Source organism: Hyperoodon ampullatus (genome assembly GCF_949752795.1).
Source record: "Hyperoodon ampullatus genome assembly, chromosome: 1".
NCBI lineage: Eukaryota > Metazoa > Chordata > Mammalia > Artiodactyla > Ziphiidae > Hyperoodon > Hyperoodon ampullatus.
This window is the reverse complement of record NC_136914.1, coordinates 211,724,153-211,743,274: the sequence shown is the minus strand read 5'-3', so window position 1 is coordinate 211,743,274 and position 19,122 is coordinate 211,724,153. Positions and strand designations below refer to the sequence as shown.

The 19,122-nt window shown below is 35.0% G+C and overlaps 1 protein-coding gene across 3 annotated transcripts in view; it reads right to left on the bottom strand.

Moving 5' to 3' along the window:
* The window catches only part of VTI1A (vesicle transport through interaction with t-SNAREs 1A), a gene marked incomplete at its 5' end in the record, with an annotated part of 359,894 nt that overhangs the window by 264,701 nt on the left and 76,071 nt on the right, over nucleotides 1-19,122 (bottom strand). For 2 of the 3 annotated variants that reach the window (XM_079716619.1, XM_079716621.1), the window contains 2 exons: nucleotides 9,069-9,153; nucleotides 13,953-13,973. In XM_079716619.1, coding sequence (XP_079572745.1) covers nucleotides 9,069-9,153; nucleotides 13,953-13,973 — 106 coding nt within the window. The remainder of the gene's footprint in view (nucleotides 1-9,068; nucleotides 9,154-13,952; nucleotides 13,974-19,122) is intronic. The other variant, XM_079716620.1, reaches the window with a different exon arrangement.

The following is a 19,122-nucleotide window of genomic DNA, read 5'->3' as shown; positions in this document are numbered from 1 at the left end:
AGTGATAACTACACATTAAAATGATTCTTTTACCACTGGGTAGACTTTTAAAAACTCACGGGACATGGTCAAGTAATTCTTCTCAGCATCTAAAAAAATACCTATTCTAGCAGAGATATCTTTAAGGTTCTGAAAGCATAACCACTTATTCCATCACCCAAAATGATGAATAGAGAAACTTTTTCTAGAGATAGCTTTTTCTGTCACAAAGTTTAACATTTCTAAAGAAAAATCTTTTCTCTAAAATATATGTGGCTGGATAAAATAGATGGTTAATATCAACCCAACTGTATATAATCCCATGTTCTGTGTAATCCCATTTTCTGTTCCTATATTGTAGAACAACATAAAGTGTTAACTTGTTATTTCTGCACTAGTTTAAACATGGCAGTGCCTTTCTGAATTCCAATCTGTACCTAAACAAAATTATTCAGGTAAAAATCTGAATCAGTGTTTATAGACAGAACATCCTCTACTCAGATGAACCAAGACTGGGGTATCTTGTCTTTCTAGCTCGGCATCTCTGAAGCATCTGACACTCAGGAGAGTTCAATGAAAGCTTGCTGAATAAGTGAAATACAATATTTGCCTTCTTTCATATAATACTGTACCACTCTCACTAATATTACAGAATCAGAGATTTATTCTTCTACCAACTGATAACAGCTCTAAGAGCAGGGAACATACAGTTAATACTTTTGGGGTCTACGTTCCCAGGAGTCTTTATAAATATGACTTGTCAGTAAATGGAGGGGAAAACAACAACAACAACTTTCTTACATTTCCTGAGATGTTAGCTCAGTTCCAAAGCTAGCTTGTAACTTCAAAAGTAGTTTTAGGCATTATATTGTATTATTGTGCATTGTTTCAACCATTAATCTTTTCTGTAGATGATAAATTAATACATTCAAGGATTTATATTTTTGAATCAAATTATTACATAGTAAACACTCAAAATACTTCTTGAAGAAAAGAATTAGGGGGGAAAGGAGGAAGGGGAATAAGAGAAGAAAGAATATTAATTATAATGAGGAGGAAGAGATAGAAGAATAAGAAAATGTCAGTAGACATGGAAGAAACTCCTGAAAAAATAAAGAAAATGACTGACTTTTGGTTTGGTAAAAACATGGTCTCAATAGATACTTCCAAACCTGACTAAAATTTCTAAGTGAGTTCTACAGTGAGTTGATTAAAATAAGAATATTTTATCAAGAGCCAAAAGATAGAATATAATAAAGTTGTAGTATCATACTCCATAATCCCCATATAACCCCATGAAAGGCTCAGGTAAACTCCATCAATAGTTCAGCCAAGGCTTTGAGACAATTAAAGATACAAAGGAAGGCACTTCACATCTTAAATGCATTTGTTCAGATTCTTTAAATAAGTTCTGAACATGAAACATTTTGTTTGGTTTTTAAAAATGTAAGCTGATACCACTATTGATTGCTTTTTCTGTATGAACTCTTAAAAAAAGACATAGACACAGTAGAAACAGAAACAGTGGTGTACATAAATTATCTAATTCTCATAAAAATGCTGTAATTCTAAGATCTGTTTTCCAGAAGAAAAAGAAGTACTCCATATGTTTCTCTATTTGGTCAAATGAATGAAGATTTTGATGAGGTAATCATATAAAGCAAAAATAATCGGAATGCATGTAAAATAGGCCTCTTAAAATGGGAAGTATCTGCAGCTTAAAATTAGGTAACTATAACATAGTATTGAAATATTGAAATTGAAGTAAAATCCATATTCTTTATTTAAAAAAATACACGTCAAAGGGTAAAAACTTTGGTAAAAATGTACAGAACTTCCAGCTATAAGATGAATAAGGCCTGAGGATCTAATGTAAAATATGGTGACTATAGTTGATAACACTGCATTATATAATTGAAATTTGCTAAAAGAGTAGAACTTAAATGTTTTCACCAAAAAAAAAAAAAAAAGATAAACATGTGAGGTGATGAATGTGTTACCTAACTAGATGATGGGACTCCTTACACACACACACACACACACACACACACACACACACACACACACACACACAAATGAGAGAGAGAGAACATCTTCATAGAAAGGAAATGGGACTGCCAAGGAAACTCTCAAATAGAAATGGACTAGGGCTTCCCTGGTGGCACAGTGGTTGAGAATCCACCTACCAATGCAGGGGACACGGGTTTGAGCTGTAGTCTGGGAAGATCCCACATGCAGCAGAGCAACTAAGCCCATGCGTCACAACTACTGAGCCTGTGCTCTAGAGCCTGTGAGCCACAACTACCGAAGCCCTTGCGCCTAGAGCCTGTGCTCTGCAAGAAGAGAAGCCACTGCAATGAGAAGCCCGCGCACTGCAACGAAGAGTAGCCCCCTCTCGCCGCAACTAAAAAGAAAACCCGTGCACATCAACGAAGACCCAACGCAGCCAAAAATAATAAATAAATAAATTTATTAAAAAAAAAAAAGAAATGGACTAATCTTCTGTATCAATTCTATAACAAATAAGACTTGGGTAGAAAATATTTCTTTTATGAAAATAACTTATAAATACATAACATTGGTATTATTCTTACTCAGAAAATCTACCTTTGCATTTCCCTAATAAAACAAGATATACAAGAAATTGTGATAAACGTGCAATTTTTAAAAAAGAATGTTAAGTGGTGTTAAATATAGGCGAAAATATATTTTGACAAAAATAAAGTGGTAAAATGTAGTCCCTTTAGGCTTACTCGGTAGGTTACTAGCTATTCTTATTGCCAAGTATTGCCTAACTAAGGTAAGATAAATAATTATTATAGCTCCTAAATAGACAATTCTCAAATCCAGTATCACCAATATTAGCAGACACAGCCATATTTATTACCTGTATTTCACAGGGAGTGTAGGTGTTAACAATACAAGCTACCTGCCTGAATATTTGTACACATATGTAGTTATACATATATACACATGTATATGAGATTCAATGAGATGACTTATCCAGTTCAAACAGACACAGACGAAAAACTAACACTGAAAACAGGACTTCTAACCCAACTTCACTGTGCACAGGTATCACTCCTGATCTTGTTAAAATGCAGATTCTGATTCAGTAGATCTGAGGAGACCCAAGATGCTGCCTTTCTAACAAACTCCCAGGGGATACCGATGCTGCTGGTCTCAAGCCCCACTTTGGGTAGAATGGAACTAACAAATTTCTCTTTAGACTGATACAAAATTAAGCAAAGTGACAATGTATGTTTATACTCAGAACCTACCTGAAGTGAAGATTTCTAGAGAGGAAAAAAAAAAACTTTTGTGAGGCAATTTACAAAATCTTTCTATATACATTATTTTATTTATGCCTCTCACAAACTCTAGAAAATAGGTATCATCATCTTTATTCTTCAAATAAAATGTTATCATAAACTTGGTTTTAAGCTCAGATTTATAATCACAAGTGTCCATTACCACCAGCCTAACGGACTGGCCATTGTCTGTGTAAAGCCCTACCAGGTACAAGGACTAATAAGTCCCCATTTGTTCTGGGGATATCCTCAAGGAAGAATCTTTGGGATCGCATGCCAACTGTTAAGGAAATTAATGACAGATTCCAAGCTCCCTGACCCTGAATGACTTTTAATAAGGCTATAATTTTTCCTGCATCTTCACCATCCAATCCTTCCATTCCTTTCAACTAGTAAAAGGACTAAATCTTGGATTATTATAATATACCTCCTAACACGTCTCCTTGTTCCCATTCCTCTGCCACTCCTCCCCTACAATCCTTGTCCTCTATGATTCAGATCAGGCCACTTGCCTGTTGAAAGCTGTCCAATGGCATCATACCCTACAAGTCAAATTCAGACACCTGGGGCCCCATAAAATCTCAGCCTATGTGGCTCTAACCTAACTATGTACCACGCCCATTGCTCACTTTGCTTCAGCCATACTGATCTTCTTTTTGTTGCCTGAACACCCCAAACATCTTCTCATTTCAGAGCCCTTGTGCTTGCTTTTTCCTCTTGGAATCATCAGCCCCACGTGTGCTTACGAATGGCACCTTTGTGCAGTTCAAGACTCAGTTTACAAGGCACTTGTCTAGGAGGTCTTTCCTGACTAGCTAACCTAAGATAGATTTCACTAGCTACTCTTTCATATCCTGCTTCATTTGGCCACCATCTGAAATAATCTTGTCCATTTATTTATTAATTTAAAAAATGTCTGTCTCATCCTGCTCCCGGCTCCTTCCTGTTCTGATACATAAGCTACCTGGGAACAGGGACATTGGCATATAGCACACAGTATTCAATGGTTAGTTTCTGAAGAAAGTATATGAAAAGGAACTTAACAGATGTGAGAACATGACTTATTCTGACTACAACAGGTCACTTTGGTATGTGGTCATCTAGGTATGTGGGGCCCATTCATTTTTCAGTGTGGTTTATTGGTTAAGAGCATGGAATCAGCATGGAACCAGATAGTCTGGTTGTACTATTTCCTAGCTCGATTAATAAGTGTGGGCAAATCACTTAATCTCTCTGTAACTTGGGTTGTGGTAAGGATTAAAGAGATGGTAAATACAGAGTACTGAGAACAGCGTGTGGCCCATATTAAGTGTTCAATAAACACTGGATGATGTCTACATATGTCCAATCGCTAGTCCAGGGTGGGGAAGGATGGAGCACCTCTTATTCATGGCAGGAAGGCTGGCAGAAGCACAGCACCCAGTTGTAGAGAGATCACTGACCAAATGGGACATCAGAGCTAGGTGGCTTGAAGTGACGACTGAGAGAAAGGGTGCAAACCTTTTCTGATGTCCCCAAATGGGACATCAGAGCTAGGTGGCTTGGATACTCGGGGATGGTAGAAGCAAGGTTGGTAAATGGTGCAGACCACTCTTCAGAGATGTGAGGCTACTGGCTGTAGACAAACACTCTCCTGGCTCCAGAGATGTACTGCCAGGTGCACTGGGCCCATGTAGGGTATAGGCTGGGACAGTGGTGAGTATCTTAAACTACCTGTTTACATACTGAAAGAAGAGAGTGAGCCTTGCATTTCTGCCCATGTATAATTTCTCTTTCAGCCTATTTCTTTTATTCATCATACAGCTTCCATTAGTTGTGTGCCTACTGTAATTCTGGGATATTTAATTCAGAGAAAAAAATAATCATAATTTCAGCATTAAAGGCAGATGACCCAAAATTTTAAATATTAATGCCCTGACCTCGAACGAAATAGGTATCACCATAGCTAAGAGTCATATCTGACTATTAATAGTAGATGAAAAAAGAAAGAGTCACTTTTTATTCACAGATTCTGGGACGAGAATTTATAAGAAATGCTAAACTGGATCATGTCAATGGCTCATACCACCACCAGAGTGTTTGGTCTTTGATGGTCACTCCCAAGGAAGTTTGCTAACGAGTCTGATAATTGTGCCTCTTGATGTCAGTCTCAGAGTGAGATGTCCTGGCATCAGCTCTTTAGTTCAGTATCATATATTCTTCCATCTGTCTCTTCATTTCTAAACGGAGTTGTTCAATTAACTTGTAACCTCATCAATTTTCTCAAATAGAAAGGAAGCCACAGAAGAAACCTGACTGGCATTAAACTCAATATATATCAAGGTGTAAATGGCGCTGAGAAATAATCATGTATTGATGCATTTGCTCAGACTAAGTACACTCTGGACATGAGTCCCCCTGTTCAGCAGCTATTCTTAAAGAGACAATAACTGCCAATTTGAAAAAATAACTTTTAAAAATGTCAAAAATGACTCAAGAATTTTAGAAGATGAATTTTATTATTTACTAGGAAGATGCTAGCGGTCAATATGCTTTCTATTCTATTCCACAAATAATTGATTATATATAATAATCAAAATTTCTTTTATGATATTTGCCAATAATGGTCATCAAGAAAAGTTTACAGATTTTTGTCGAAATCTTTTGCCAATAATTTTCAGAGATAACCACTTATGCTGATGAAAACATAAAAATGATGACTTTTCCAGAGCCCTATTTGTTTTCTAAGCACTTGAATATATATGACCTCATTTTACATTATAACAACCTTATGGGATATATAGAATCTGATGTCAGGTTTCCATTTGGCAAATAAAAGAACATGTACAGAAAGGTTAAGTATTCCTCAAAGTCACACAGCTGACTAATAGCAGGGCCAGAGGATGGGATTGCTGTCTATTTCTCCAATTCAGTACATCAGACAATAATTCCTATATTTTGTGGCCAAGTAAAATTTCAAAAAACATTTCAAAGGGCCCAAATAGGGTTGCCAATTTTGTTATTTTTCCAGGTAAAGAAAAATATATATATATAACTTCCACCTACTATTTCTATCATATCATAAAACTATCCTTTCTTTTATCACCCCAAAATAGGAAAAACATGATCTTAGAAAATGTGTAGTTTTTCAAATTAATGATGTTTGCTTTATAAGAAAATCACAATTTTTTACTTTTTTCCTCTCATTTTGCTGTGGACTGATGAAAACTCTTGTTGTGGTCTAGAACCAGTTCTTAGACCAATACTTGCAAACTATTTCCCTCTTTTGTGCTGCTTCAAAAGTCATCATAGCTCTTCCACATCTATGCCTTCTTGCATTTCACAGTCTTTAAGAAGAAATCAATAAGTGCTAAAAGTTTTTCCTTTTGAAAGATGCTGTTCCTCTACTGATACTGTAACAAGATTATTACTATCATAAATTTACATCACAAACACAGAGCTGTTGATTGACTGGATATAACTAGGCTGAGTGCTAGCAGGGAAGCAAGAAATGGAGAAGCAACATGGTGCCTGCCACAATTACTTTTTTCCCCCACATTACAGTAAGAAGCAAGGGCAGGAAAAATGCTTTGTGCCTGCTTTCTCATTTCTCCACCCACTTTCAAACTCATCCAAGGAAATGAATCATGATGACTTCTGTCTAGCTGTGTGCCACATCTGTCTTTACCTCCACAAAGCCCACTCTTATTCCTCCTCTTAGACTTGGTTTTACAGTCTGTGAGAAGTTCCCAGGCTTTTATATATGTATTATAAAACACACAAATATCTAATTTTATAAAACTTTAGAGTTAATTTACCATTGTATTCTACTAAAAAGTCCAAGGGAACTTAGGTTGGTTTTGGGGACACTCTTAAATTGGCATTTTCCATGTTGATTGTATTGATAGTTTGATGTTACATTTTAGGACACACCAAAGGAATAACTATCAAATCATGATCTTATAACCTTGATCAGTGCATGATCCTCCAGAATCTGTGATCCTCTTTGTTGATTTCCTTCAGCTTTGGGAGGGAGCGACATGAATGGTGTTGTGAAAGAGAAAAGGCAGCCCAATCAGCCAAATCAATTCCAAATGATTAAGGATTTCTTTTAAGAATGGCCAGTGATCAGTGTCATAGCAAGAATATCCCCAACCCAACCCAGTCCCCTGTGGAAAGAGGCTCACCAATGGGATGCTTTGTCAAAGAAGGTTCCCTGATGTTCAACAGGTATAGTGACACATTCTCCAAAATAACACTTCTTAAAAATTCCTTTAACACAAATTTCAATCACAGTACTTCTTTTTTCTATGAAAGATAAATGCCTGTATATCATCAAATGACCACACATTAATAATAATACTTATATTTATATAGTGTTTTATGGTGTATAAACTATTTTAACTTATGCTATCATTTCGTAGGAATATTCTGCAACAGACAGTATTATTTCCATTTTATTGAAGAAGAAACAGACTAAAAGAAGTTATGTGATTTGCTTAAGGTCACACAGACAAGGGCCAGAACACTTTGACCTCACGTTCAGGGCGCTGCTCATTATAAACATTCTTTGTAAGGACAGTCACTTCTTAAGGTGAGCCCAAGGAATGAAAGAACAATTGAAAGCTGGCTTTTATGCCAATCGGGGCAGAACGCCAATCTATCAATAACCTCAGAAAGAAGGGCTGCTCATACTATTAAAATATCTGGGAGGGTTGATGATTTTCTTCAGTTTTCTCACCATTACTATAATGCCAACGCCATTTGTGCTCATTCTATTTGATTTCTCAGAATTCATCACATAAGCCAGCCAATATAGGATAGCCATGAATTCAAGCAAGGGAAACACTGGCCATTCATAAATCATTTGGAATCATTTTCATTATACCTGCTCTTACAAAATAAATATTATTTTTTGTAACACTGAATTAAAAAAAAATCAATGGAAGTGTTGTTGATCACGTATTTTTGTTGTCCATATACGGGGCAAGAGGTATCCACAAATATATAAAATAGGTGATATGTAATCTATACTTTGCAAATAGCTAAATAATAAGAAACTGATAAGTATAAAGGGGTTAATGGATATTTATTTACTAGGTAAAAAAAACACTCATTGCATGAAACCTCAATAAAGAAAAAGCATGTCTATTTTAAGTAGACTCGCCCTAGAAGTCAAAATAGGGCTGCGTTTTCTGAAATTAGTAACTAGTGTTAATTCAACCCAAAAGTTTGGACAGTATTAACTAACACATAATAAAATTATCATGACTTTTTTTTTCCATATCTGATTACAGGCTCTGTTCATGTTTAAAAATATATATATATATGGGATCATTAGGAATCATTTCCAACAGCAAGACAAACAAGCAAGGTAAACTTGGTATTTCTTCTCCCCTGGTTCACATAATTTAGACTGATTAAAATGTTAATTTTTACATACATGAATAAACGTAAAGGAGCAAACAACTGGAGACAGCACCGTGTGCTAGCAATCATTGCGGGTGGGTAAACTGACAACATGTAACCGCATATTAAGACAAATGTAGAATTTAGACAAAGTATTCCATCTCTTTTCAGATGTATACTTTTAAACCTCAGGAACTGTTTTCAGTAGATGTCATGCCTTTTAACTTGAAAAAAGATAAGCGCAAATAAGCTCCCAATTGTCTCCCCAATATGTAAACCACATCTCGGGCTGCTGTCTCTGCTACTCCTTTGAAGTTTCCCTGAAATGTCATGTGTTGTGAAGACTGCTGTGCATAAGCAAGACAATTTGCTCACTCTCAGAATTCTTACCGGTTTCCACTGCTATTTGGTACCCAGCCTCTAGTCTCCGAGATGACCTTTCCAGCCTCTCTGTGTTATCGAGCAGATGTGCCCTCTGAAAAAGAAAAAGGGAAAAAAATCACACGGCCGTCTACAACGTTCTTTTTTTGCCTTAAAAAAAATAATGCCGTCGTATGCCCTAACATTTCGGGGGGTGTGGGGGAATCACAACCCATTATAGATAATTTTTAGCACATCTTCCTTTATACAAACCACTACAATGAACAGATTTTTCAGTCAATCGTGTATGGACCGTCCACTTTTTTGTTTTAAAAGGCAGATTCATGTCGTATGTGGCCACAATGAATCTTACTCCAAAACACTGAGAAAGGTCTGAAAACCAGAACCAACTGGATCTTTACTGTTTCAGCAGAAGTAGATTTATGAGATATCTGCATAGATCTATGATCCCTATTTTGTATTTATTTTTTATAAAATTCAATCATTTAAAAAAACTCACTTGTTCCTACACATAGTAATTTATAAACAGAAACTTTATTTTTAAGAGAATGCCTCTCAATTTAGATGTACAGCAAGATGCCATATAGAACAACGTATGCTACTAAAACAGAATACTAAACAGCAGTTCTAGTTCTAAGACCACTTGGGGCAACCACTAAGAAACAAGAGACACATGTTTCTCCCATGCACACAGATGTACAAAATTGTGGATTTATTCCCAAATATTCCCAGACATATGGCACTAGGCTGAAAGTGAATTTCTGACACATAGTGTTTTAGACTGTGAACTAAAATGATAATACTTATATGTACTCTTTTCAATTACATTTGATGGGGAAATTAGAGAATTTTCCCCAAATCCTCAGCCTCTAAACTTTCTTTTCTACATTAAGGCTGATTTTCGTTTCTTTTCTTTTTTAAAGAATAATGATCATACACTAGATCATATTCAGGTTTATAAAACATATTAACAAGCTAATCGTGGCTGTGAATGGATAAGAATGTGTGCACGCCCATGGGAATGTGTGTGTGTGCGTGTGTGTGCATATGTGTGTACAGATGCATGTATGTCTGGATACTTAGAAATATAAGAATATGTGTAACTGTATATTTGTGTGTATGTACATGCACACATGTATCTGTATAAATTAGTACTTTCCCCTTCAAATCAGTTTTGGTATCTGGTCAAAAAGAAAGAAAAAAATGCAGCCATAACTCCAACTTTGTGTTGTTGACAGATGTCATTTAAAATCGAAGAAATGCTTTCTAATAATAATAAAAAAGGAGGTGCCACACATATTATCTGAGTGGCTGTCGAGCGAAATGATCCACCTTGCTCTAATGAGCCCCCATGGATCTTGGAGATGCAAGCTGTATTGACATGCACACTTAAGCTAATACACCTAGACCAGTGCCTCCAAGCTCTAGCAGCCAGGGATGCTGACAGAATATCTCGCTCCCATCTTCAAAGAAAGGAAGTGATTAGTATGTTATCATTACCATTCAAAACGTGATTTCCTTATTCCCTCCCGGCATAGGTGACACATCTGAGATGCGGCCAGACGTTGGAGGCAGCTAAAGCCACATCAAAGCTTTCCTTGAAATTTTTTTGGGGGGGAAGTGCTGGGGGGAGTGGGGGGAAGAATCATTAAAACAATGCATTTAGAACAGAGAGATAGGACCTGATGTGAAGGTCAGGAAAGCTGCAACAACAGTCTATAATAATTAATAGAGTCGTCTACTATACAGTGGAGAAATTAAGAGAAAAACCGCCCCCCCACCCCACCCCCCCGCCGCCGGAAAAAAAAAAGTGCTAAATAAATAAAAGGGAGGAAGGAAAGTGCATACCATGAAAACGCAAAATCACTGAAGGCTGTAATTGAGAAAAAGAAAAGCAAGGGGAGCTTTATGGGTTTGGCATTAATGACTATTTTTAAATAAAATTAAACACTTTACTCAGCTTGTCAAAAACAGCTTTCTTATTTCTAATTCTCACTACATGCAGGTTTTGGGAGTGGGGATTGCTCTTCCTTTCTTTGAATATTGTTTTCTATCTTAACAAAGGACTTGATTTCAAATTGGTGATTCTCTAAAAAGATAATCAGATTTGTGATATCAAGAGTAAATGTGAATTTTAATCCAGAATAACAGAACAAAGATTTTTGGTTCATTTTCATATTGGATGAAATCCCTAAACTAAAAGAAAATATTTAGCTACTGTAGATTAAAAAAAAAAAAATCAAAGCTCAATACTGAAAATTCACAGTCTAATTATATGATAATATGAAATGTAGGAAACAAAGTGTTTAAATGTAGAATGATTTTTGAGATTCCACGAAAGGGAGTCAAATCAGCTTATTCAGTATATGGCTATAATAGAGAGTAAAATTTCTAAAAGAACTTTTTATAAAAAAAAAAGTATATTCCTAAATAATGGAATAAAGGTATATTGCTAAATAACTCTTCATCAGTACAGTTCAATTTTACCAGAGCAAATCTGCACGCAAGAGGACTATCAGTTTACCAGCAGCTTTCCAGCAGGACCTCACTTTGTATTTTGGAACCTCTTCACTTAAGTCAAGCTAAAATCAAGTTCTTGTAACAGCTGTGCTATTTACATCGTCCCCTTAGTTGTGCATTGCCCTGGTCTCTGAAAATGAAAGGAAATGTACTACAGTAGCAACTGATGCTTTCAACCTGCCCCCACACTCCATCCCAAACTCATTCTCTCACCCTCTTCTCAGCCCTTTTCAAAGCAGGTAAGTGAAGCTGTGCAGAAGCTTCAGACACAGCTCCATTTGTGTGAGGGGCTGTGCAACATGGAGAGCTGGAGATGCAGGATTCAAACAGAGAGCTCGGTATAGCCAACACCAGTTCAGCTCCCTATACACTACCAGCCTGCCTCCAAGGATGCTCTGTTTCCAGAACTGAGCCCCAAAAGAGCATCATAAGGAACGGATGGGGCATACTTTGTTTCCAAACACAATGAAACATCCTATTTTGAAGCAGAGGAGTGTTTGTCTTCTTAGGATAGATACAAGGAAGAAATCTGGGGTACATTCACTGTTTGATTACTCTGAGAATCCTGGCTGAGAAACAATCACTTTGGAGCAAACCATTTACCAACACAGTGTCATCAATGCAACCTATTCTATAAATATCAATGCTGCACCCATATCAAAGACTGTAAAAAGAATATTTCAGAGTATACTATTCTGTTAGTTGAGTGATCTAACTCTTCCAAGTACAATTCCATTTCAGGTTACAGTTTTGGAAACATGCATTCCAGAAGCATAACTGATAAAACTGTTGCTATAGGCACAACAAAGGAATTAAGCCATAAAACGATGATGAAACATATTTTAAAAGAAATGCAGATGTGATGTTTTCAGCTTATAAAATTAAGATTACTAAATCCATACAATTCAGCTTAAAACTAAATCTTCTGTCAACGATGCTGATGGTACTAAGGCACAAGGGTTTATTAATTATATTCACTGCTAAATTCAGGGCCAAGAGCTTCTGTAGTTTCTTCATACAGTGGTTTTCAAGTCTATTGTTGGTTGCATTAACATTTGAAAATTCAGATTCTTCACCTAAGCCTGAGCATATGCAAACACATACAAGCAGTCTGTCTTACAGAAGAATAATGTTGACATATCACTCACATCAAAACTGCGATTGATAATATTCACTTAGTATATACATCTGCTTCCACGCAGGGAAGATTAAAAAAAAAAAACACATAAAGGTTGGAGGGTGAGGGTTTTGTGTATTTTCACCCTTCATTTTATATATCATTATTACTTCTACTGAGAAGACATCACTAATGCATCTTAAATCAGAAGAGTTGTTGAAAACCACTCTCTACAAACCTCTAAATTAGCATTCACATCACCTAGAGAATGATGACATACCAATTAAAAAAAAAACTTCTGGGAAAATCTCAATCAATGCAGCCAATCTAAACTTGAAAATAATTCACAGGACTCTGATTATTATAAGCAATTAGACAATTTTTAAATTGCAATATGGGCCATTATTTTATGCCCTAATATAAAAGTAACAAAATTCAATCCCACTAAGTAAAAAATATTACTACTCTATTTCTGAAAAGAACAAAGCATATTTGATAAGTATGGTCTAATTTAAAAAAACATACAGAATCATTCAGCATCCCTCATTGATTCAGGCATAAAATTATCAACATTGTTGTAAATATTTGCTTGGCCACAAAAAAAGTCTGAAGCTACATTATGAAACAGACAAGCAAACTCAGAAAAGTGAGAACTCACTTGGGCGCTATTTCCTACAAAAAGGAAAGTGTTTAACAATGAGGAGAGCTTTAGCTATTCTTAGGTATCTGTGTACACAGACTAGTAGGGTATTTATAACATATGTGTGTTTCCTCAAAAGGATAATAGATTCATGATATCTAATGGTGAACCTAAGAATTTTGGTTGAGAGAAAGGAGTTATTTTAAAAACAGTTTTTAGTAAAATAAATCAGAATGTCAGGAAAAAATGTTTAATCACATTGACTTCCTTGAGAAACCAATATGAATAAAACAAAACTGAAGTCAGTCTACATTAAAACTACGCTTGGGTATAGTTTTAAGATATTCCTTTATTTTTCCTCCCTTCTTTGGTCTTTAAAATCTGAATTTTCTTCCAAAGCTGGCAAACAACAATGATCACTGTGATAAGCATTATTAGGATGTACTTGTTTTTTTAAAGATAGCAGAGAACATTTCTAGCAATATAATCAATACTTTTGCTATGTGTAGATTTTCCTGGAAAAACAAACCCAAAGATTTTACTTCAGATTTAGAAACTCAATTTTATAGGGAAAAGCAGAATTTTTTTTTTTTAAAGCAAGCTAGGAAGTACTCACCTCTTCACGTAATTTTATCAACTGCAACATGAATGCACCAAAAAAAAAGATAAAAAGGAGAGAAATGGCAGGAAAGAAAGATCAGTTGTGTGACAGGATACAGAATTAACATTGACAATTTATCTGTTTACATGTTTAGCATTTAAAAATCACAGACAAACACATTAAAAGAACCTAAACATAGACTACATGCAGAGCTTTTTGAACGAATAAAGATCACTTTCTCACACTGTCACATTAAACAAAGAGAATAGTGTGAAATTCTCTTTTAAAGTACATCTAAGACACCATCATGAAATAAAGGGGAACGACTTCATAGAAGTCTATATTATAAAGAAAGAAAACAAGTTTACTGTTTTTCTCTTCTAAGACTGTACCACTGAAGAGGTTTTGTATTTACAAGTTTTCAGGATGTTTCTCTATTTTGAATCTTGACAACTGCTTTCAGGTTTTACCTCCAAATGAAAATGATTAATAGTTCATGCTTTTGTCCCAATAAGTATTTTAAAACAACAAACTGTTATGCTAGTGTCATACTTGTACCCACTCTAGTAACAGGATCACCTTTGGAAGTAACATTATTTTAATAGGGAATAAAGCATGCCAGGATAGATAATATTTAGGACGCAGTATCAGAAAATATTTCACCATCCTTAGAAATACTGCATATATCAGAGTTGATTTCTAGGTTTTTGTTTTGCTTAAGAGGCTAATGAAATCACACGGTGTTTTTATTTTAATTTTTGAAGTTTCTTCACATTTCAATTTTATTCATCTTGTAAACTGGGCCATTTCAAAGCAATGAGCTCCCTCACTTCATTTGTACTGCAGTCTCTTTTCACCAAAGTCAAACCCCAAACCACTCTTTACCTGTTAGTAAACTCTTCTATAATAACATTTTGATTATCCTCTGTAGAATATTCATTTGTCTTAAATATAACAGAAAAAACAAGTTGTTTAACTCTTTAGAAACTAGAAAATGGATATAACCATGTATCTGGTTCACTCTGTGTGTGTGTGTGTGTGTGTAAGAGAGAGAGAGAGAGACAGAGACAGAGACAGTACTGTATTCTAAACCACAAATATCATTGTATAGTTGAGGTGTCTGCCATAGTTTCTACAACGAATAGAAACTGAAACCTATGCTGTAAGAGACTATAAACCACATTCTAAGTCTGAAATTTGCATCCTCAGCAATTCAGGTCTACAACTGATAATTTTTAAGCATCCAAATATCTGTAACATCTGTTATAACACTTGACATATGCAGGCCAATAAATTAAACTATTGCTTTGGGAGAAACATGCCATGAATTGCTCACTATAAGTCTTTCCAAGAGTATCATGTTTACGATAACCCAGATTTCTCAATGCTTAATGCTGTTTTTGTCTCCAATTCAAGGAAGGCAATATGCATTCCAGCTTACTCTGTTATTTCATTTGTTATTTGAGAAGTATTTCAAGTACAAAAGAATGAGATTTCAAATCTGTTATGAAACTTATAAAAAGGGTACAGAATCTATTATATAATACCTCACAGGGCATTTACTGAAAAAGAAACTTTTAATGTCATTCTTCCAAAAATATATATGAAGTTGTCATTACTTGTAATTAATACACTCATTATCTCAGCAACCACTGAGTGTATGAGTCAAGCATCTCATCATTTCATGTGAAAAGTTACAATTCTTCCCCAGAAGAAGTAAAATTCTAAACTAAGATACCTGGCCTATCATATATCGGAATCTTTCTCTTTGCTATCCAAACATCATGGGAGAAAAAGGCAAATATTAATTCTCAGAAAGAGCTGATCTTGGAATTGATCGCACAGCTATTTCTTCTTTCTGGGGGCACCATTCTTCAGTTGACTATGATACTTAAAGGGCCAAAGTTTAAAACTACTCTTCAGCAATAGAGACCATTTGGGCCATACCACCCTGCCATAATCAATGAGTGTTTAAAAATGCTACCCATTTGTTTTTTCAATAGGTTCCAAACAAAAAACGTTCTATCTTGTTTGTGCTGCATGGCTGCATCCAAGCTTTACACCGGATTTGTAGCTAAGCTAGGTAATGGGAGGGTTTTTAATCTTTATCTTTTTTTTTTTTTTTTTTTTTAGTGCGAGAGTTTTTACTCAAGTAAACAAAAGATGGTCTATTTTTGAAAATTAACAATGCTTAGACTAGACTGAAAGTAGTGATTTTGTATTTTATCGAGTTACTAGCTCCGTTATAGGCGACATGAAAGTGTGCCATGCCACCATGTTGAGTTATGATAATCAACATCTTTTTTGAAACAAAGATTTTCCCCCAATGCAGAATTTGATACAAGAGGTAATCTGTTCCTTTGTGGGCTGAAAAAATCTGGTTTACGCTGGTTTGAACCAGTGGAATCTCTTGTGGTTAAGCCTTCTGCTGTGACTAAAATCAAAACTGCACGGCAGAGCATGTGAGGGTTCATGCGCGCGCGCCTCTGTATGTGAGGGGCATCACGTGACTCCCAGAACTACCGAATTTTTTTTTTAAAGCTGATAACGCGACTGCCGTCTCTGTCCGCATACAGATAACGAATAAATGCTGAACTCTATTAAACGCCCTTTACACATTATCGTGGGTCGAACACACAATTTTCTGAACTTATGATGACAGTCTATTTATTCTGCTATAAACCCTCAGCACGTAACGAACAGATTTGTGCCTGGTAATGATCTGCTCTGCCAGGGCTATATGAAATGATACCGACCTTCTTTAGATGTTGGGGAATTAAATTGACCGACTTCACCCCCTGGTCTGTAGCTGAAGTTTGACACACTTTATGCACAGCAAGCCCAAATCAGAACTTAAGAGAACCTCGCATTAAAAAATTAAGCAATCATATCTGCTGAATATTGCTTTACCACAAAAATTTCCACACGTTTAGAAATATCCTACTCTTTATATCTTTTTTTGAACCTTCTATTTAGGATTTACTCAAATTTCATTTGTTCAGATTTATTCACTGATCAAGGTAATTTTGCATATGGAAACTGAGACACTATTAGGTTTCAAAATGGGGAACATTTGCTCCATTATCATACTCCACTATGAAGGGGGCTTAATTCTGTAAGATTCTTTTTTTTTTTTTTTTTTCCTTTTTGAGAACCGTTTTCATGAAACTAAATTGAGTTAGCAATTATTTAAGTTTTCACTCTAAATACAGCTTTACTGCATTTTAAGAAATCTTTCTAAAAATTAAAATGTCACATGCAATGGAAAATTTGATATGTTAAAAGAACAGAATGATAATGCCTAAGACAATAGTCCTTGGAAAGACCCAACAATACATGAATGTGCAAAGTAGGTAATTTTGTCCCTTCTCTGTAAATCATGGATGAGCTATATTTGATTGCATGCAATGGATATAATAGAAATGAATTTATACAAAGCAATTAATTTGGAATTAAATAAAAATGTGTACTGTATAAAGGACATTAAAATGCATTTGAAAATTCTTAATTTTTGAAATTTTAACAATTATAATCATGGCAAAAATGTTTACATATTTAAGAGTAAATTAATATACTTTATAGTTAATTGGCAGATCATAATTACGTATATTAACAGCCAGGTTTTAGATGCCTAAAAAAATGCATTATAAATTGGCAGAATGAGAAATAAGAGCTATGGCATTCACATTTGTCTGAATCCCTAAAGAAGTCACTATAGGGAGGATGTGGATATTGCATCAAAAATAACTAAATAGCTAGTACTTAGTTCATTTTATCTATTTGCAGCCTTTGCTATTAATTCTATATCCTTTTCCTTTTCTGACCTATAATTTAAAAAAATTGATATATATCCCAATTTTAGTTAAACAAATCTTGCCATTTTTGTCTCATTCTGTTTACCTCTAAGTTTTCCCTCTATTGTTAGAAGTTTATCATACATATCACATGGCCAAAAAGTTCTGAAAATCAATTTCTCAACCATTAACTTGAAAATAAACTTATCTGTGTGCAGAAAATATATTTTTCTATAATTTACAGGTGATCCTACCCAGAAAAAGTTGTCTTCTCAGCCACTGAGCTACAAAAATTAAAATGGAGTCAAATCTTTTCTTCCTTTAAAGAAAATGCTTCTGTTTTGATTCCATAGTCTGAATGAATACTGATGCAGAATAAAGAGTTAGTCTCAAGTGACCATTCCTGGTTAAGGATATGTTATAGTTTTAGGGATTTTAATTCCTGTATTATGATAAAGAGCCTCAAAAATGAAACATAAAGCCCTCATTATGATATGGAAATTTTGCTACATTTGGTAACAAAATATCCAAAAAGTTAAGTGTCGTCTCTTTGAACTTTCGAATCTGATTCAAATTTTAGACTGAAAAGTTCACATAAGTAATAATCTAACAGTTCCACAGTCTCATGACTATAATTCATCATATACTCTATTTATTGAAGTGACAGCTCCTTACAACTAAACTTCAGGCTCTCCAAGCACTTCCAGAATTTGTAAGTTTGATTTACACAAGTCCAGGGGAAATCTCTGAGTAATCACTTTAAAGTGACAGGAATATAATTTGAGAAATTCAGAAAATATGAACTCAATCTATTTTTGTGGAATATTTTTCTTTAGGCGTTAAAAAAAAGTCATTCTTATATGTATATAAGGCAATGTTCTAGGCACATAAAATGTCCATTAACAGAAGGGAACATGCTTCAAAAAAAAAAAAAGAATCCCTGTCACAGTACTACAACATCCATTACAATAAAGGAGTCTGAGTTAGAAACACCCCCTTCCTTTCTATTTCCTCTATATTAGGCAGTAGTTTCAAATGAGGGAAAGATCTGTAGCTTTTTAAAGAATTGACATGGGGACTATGCATTCACTTTTTTTTTTTTTGCAAAAAAATATAGTTTTTTTGCAGTAAAGATAGAAAATTATGATTGATGCACTCAAGAGGTATGAGGAGCAATCTAAATCTCACTTAAAATAGGAAGAAAAAATGTTTTGCTCTCATCCTCACATTATTTAAACTATTATATGTAAAACTCTTTTATCACATCACGCTTTTGTGTTTAATGTGCTCCTTATTTTTTTTCCCTTAGCTATTCTCACATTTCAATCAGGGAAGCTGAAATCCCAAGTCAAATCTTAATGTGTTTACATGTCTGAACTCAAGCTGATAAC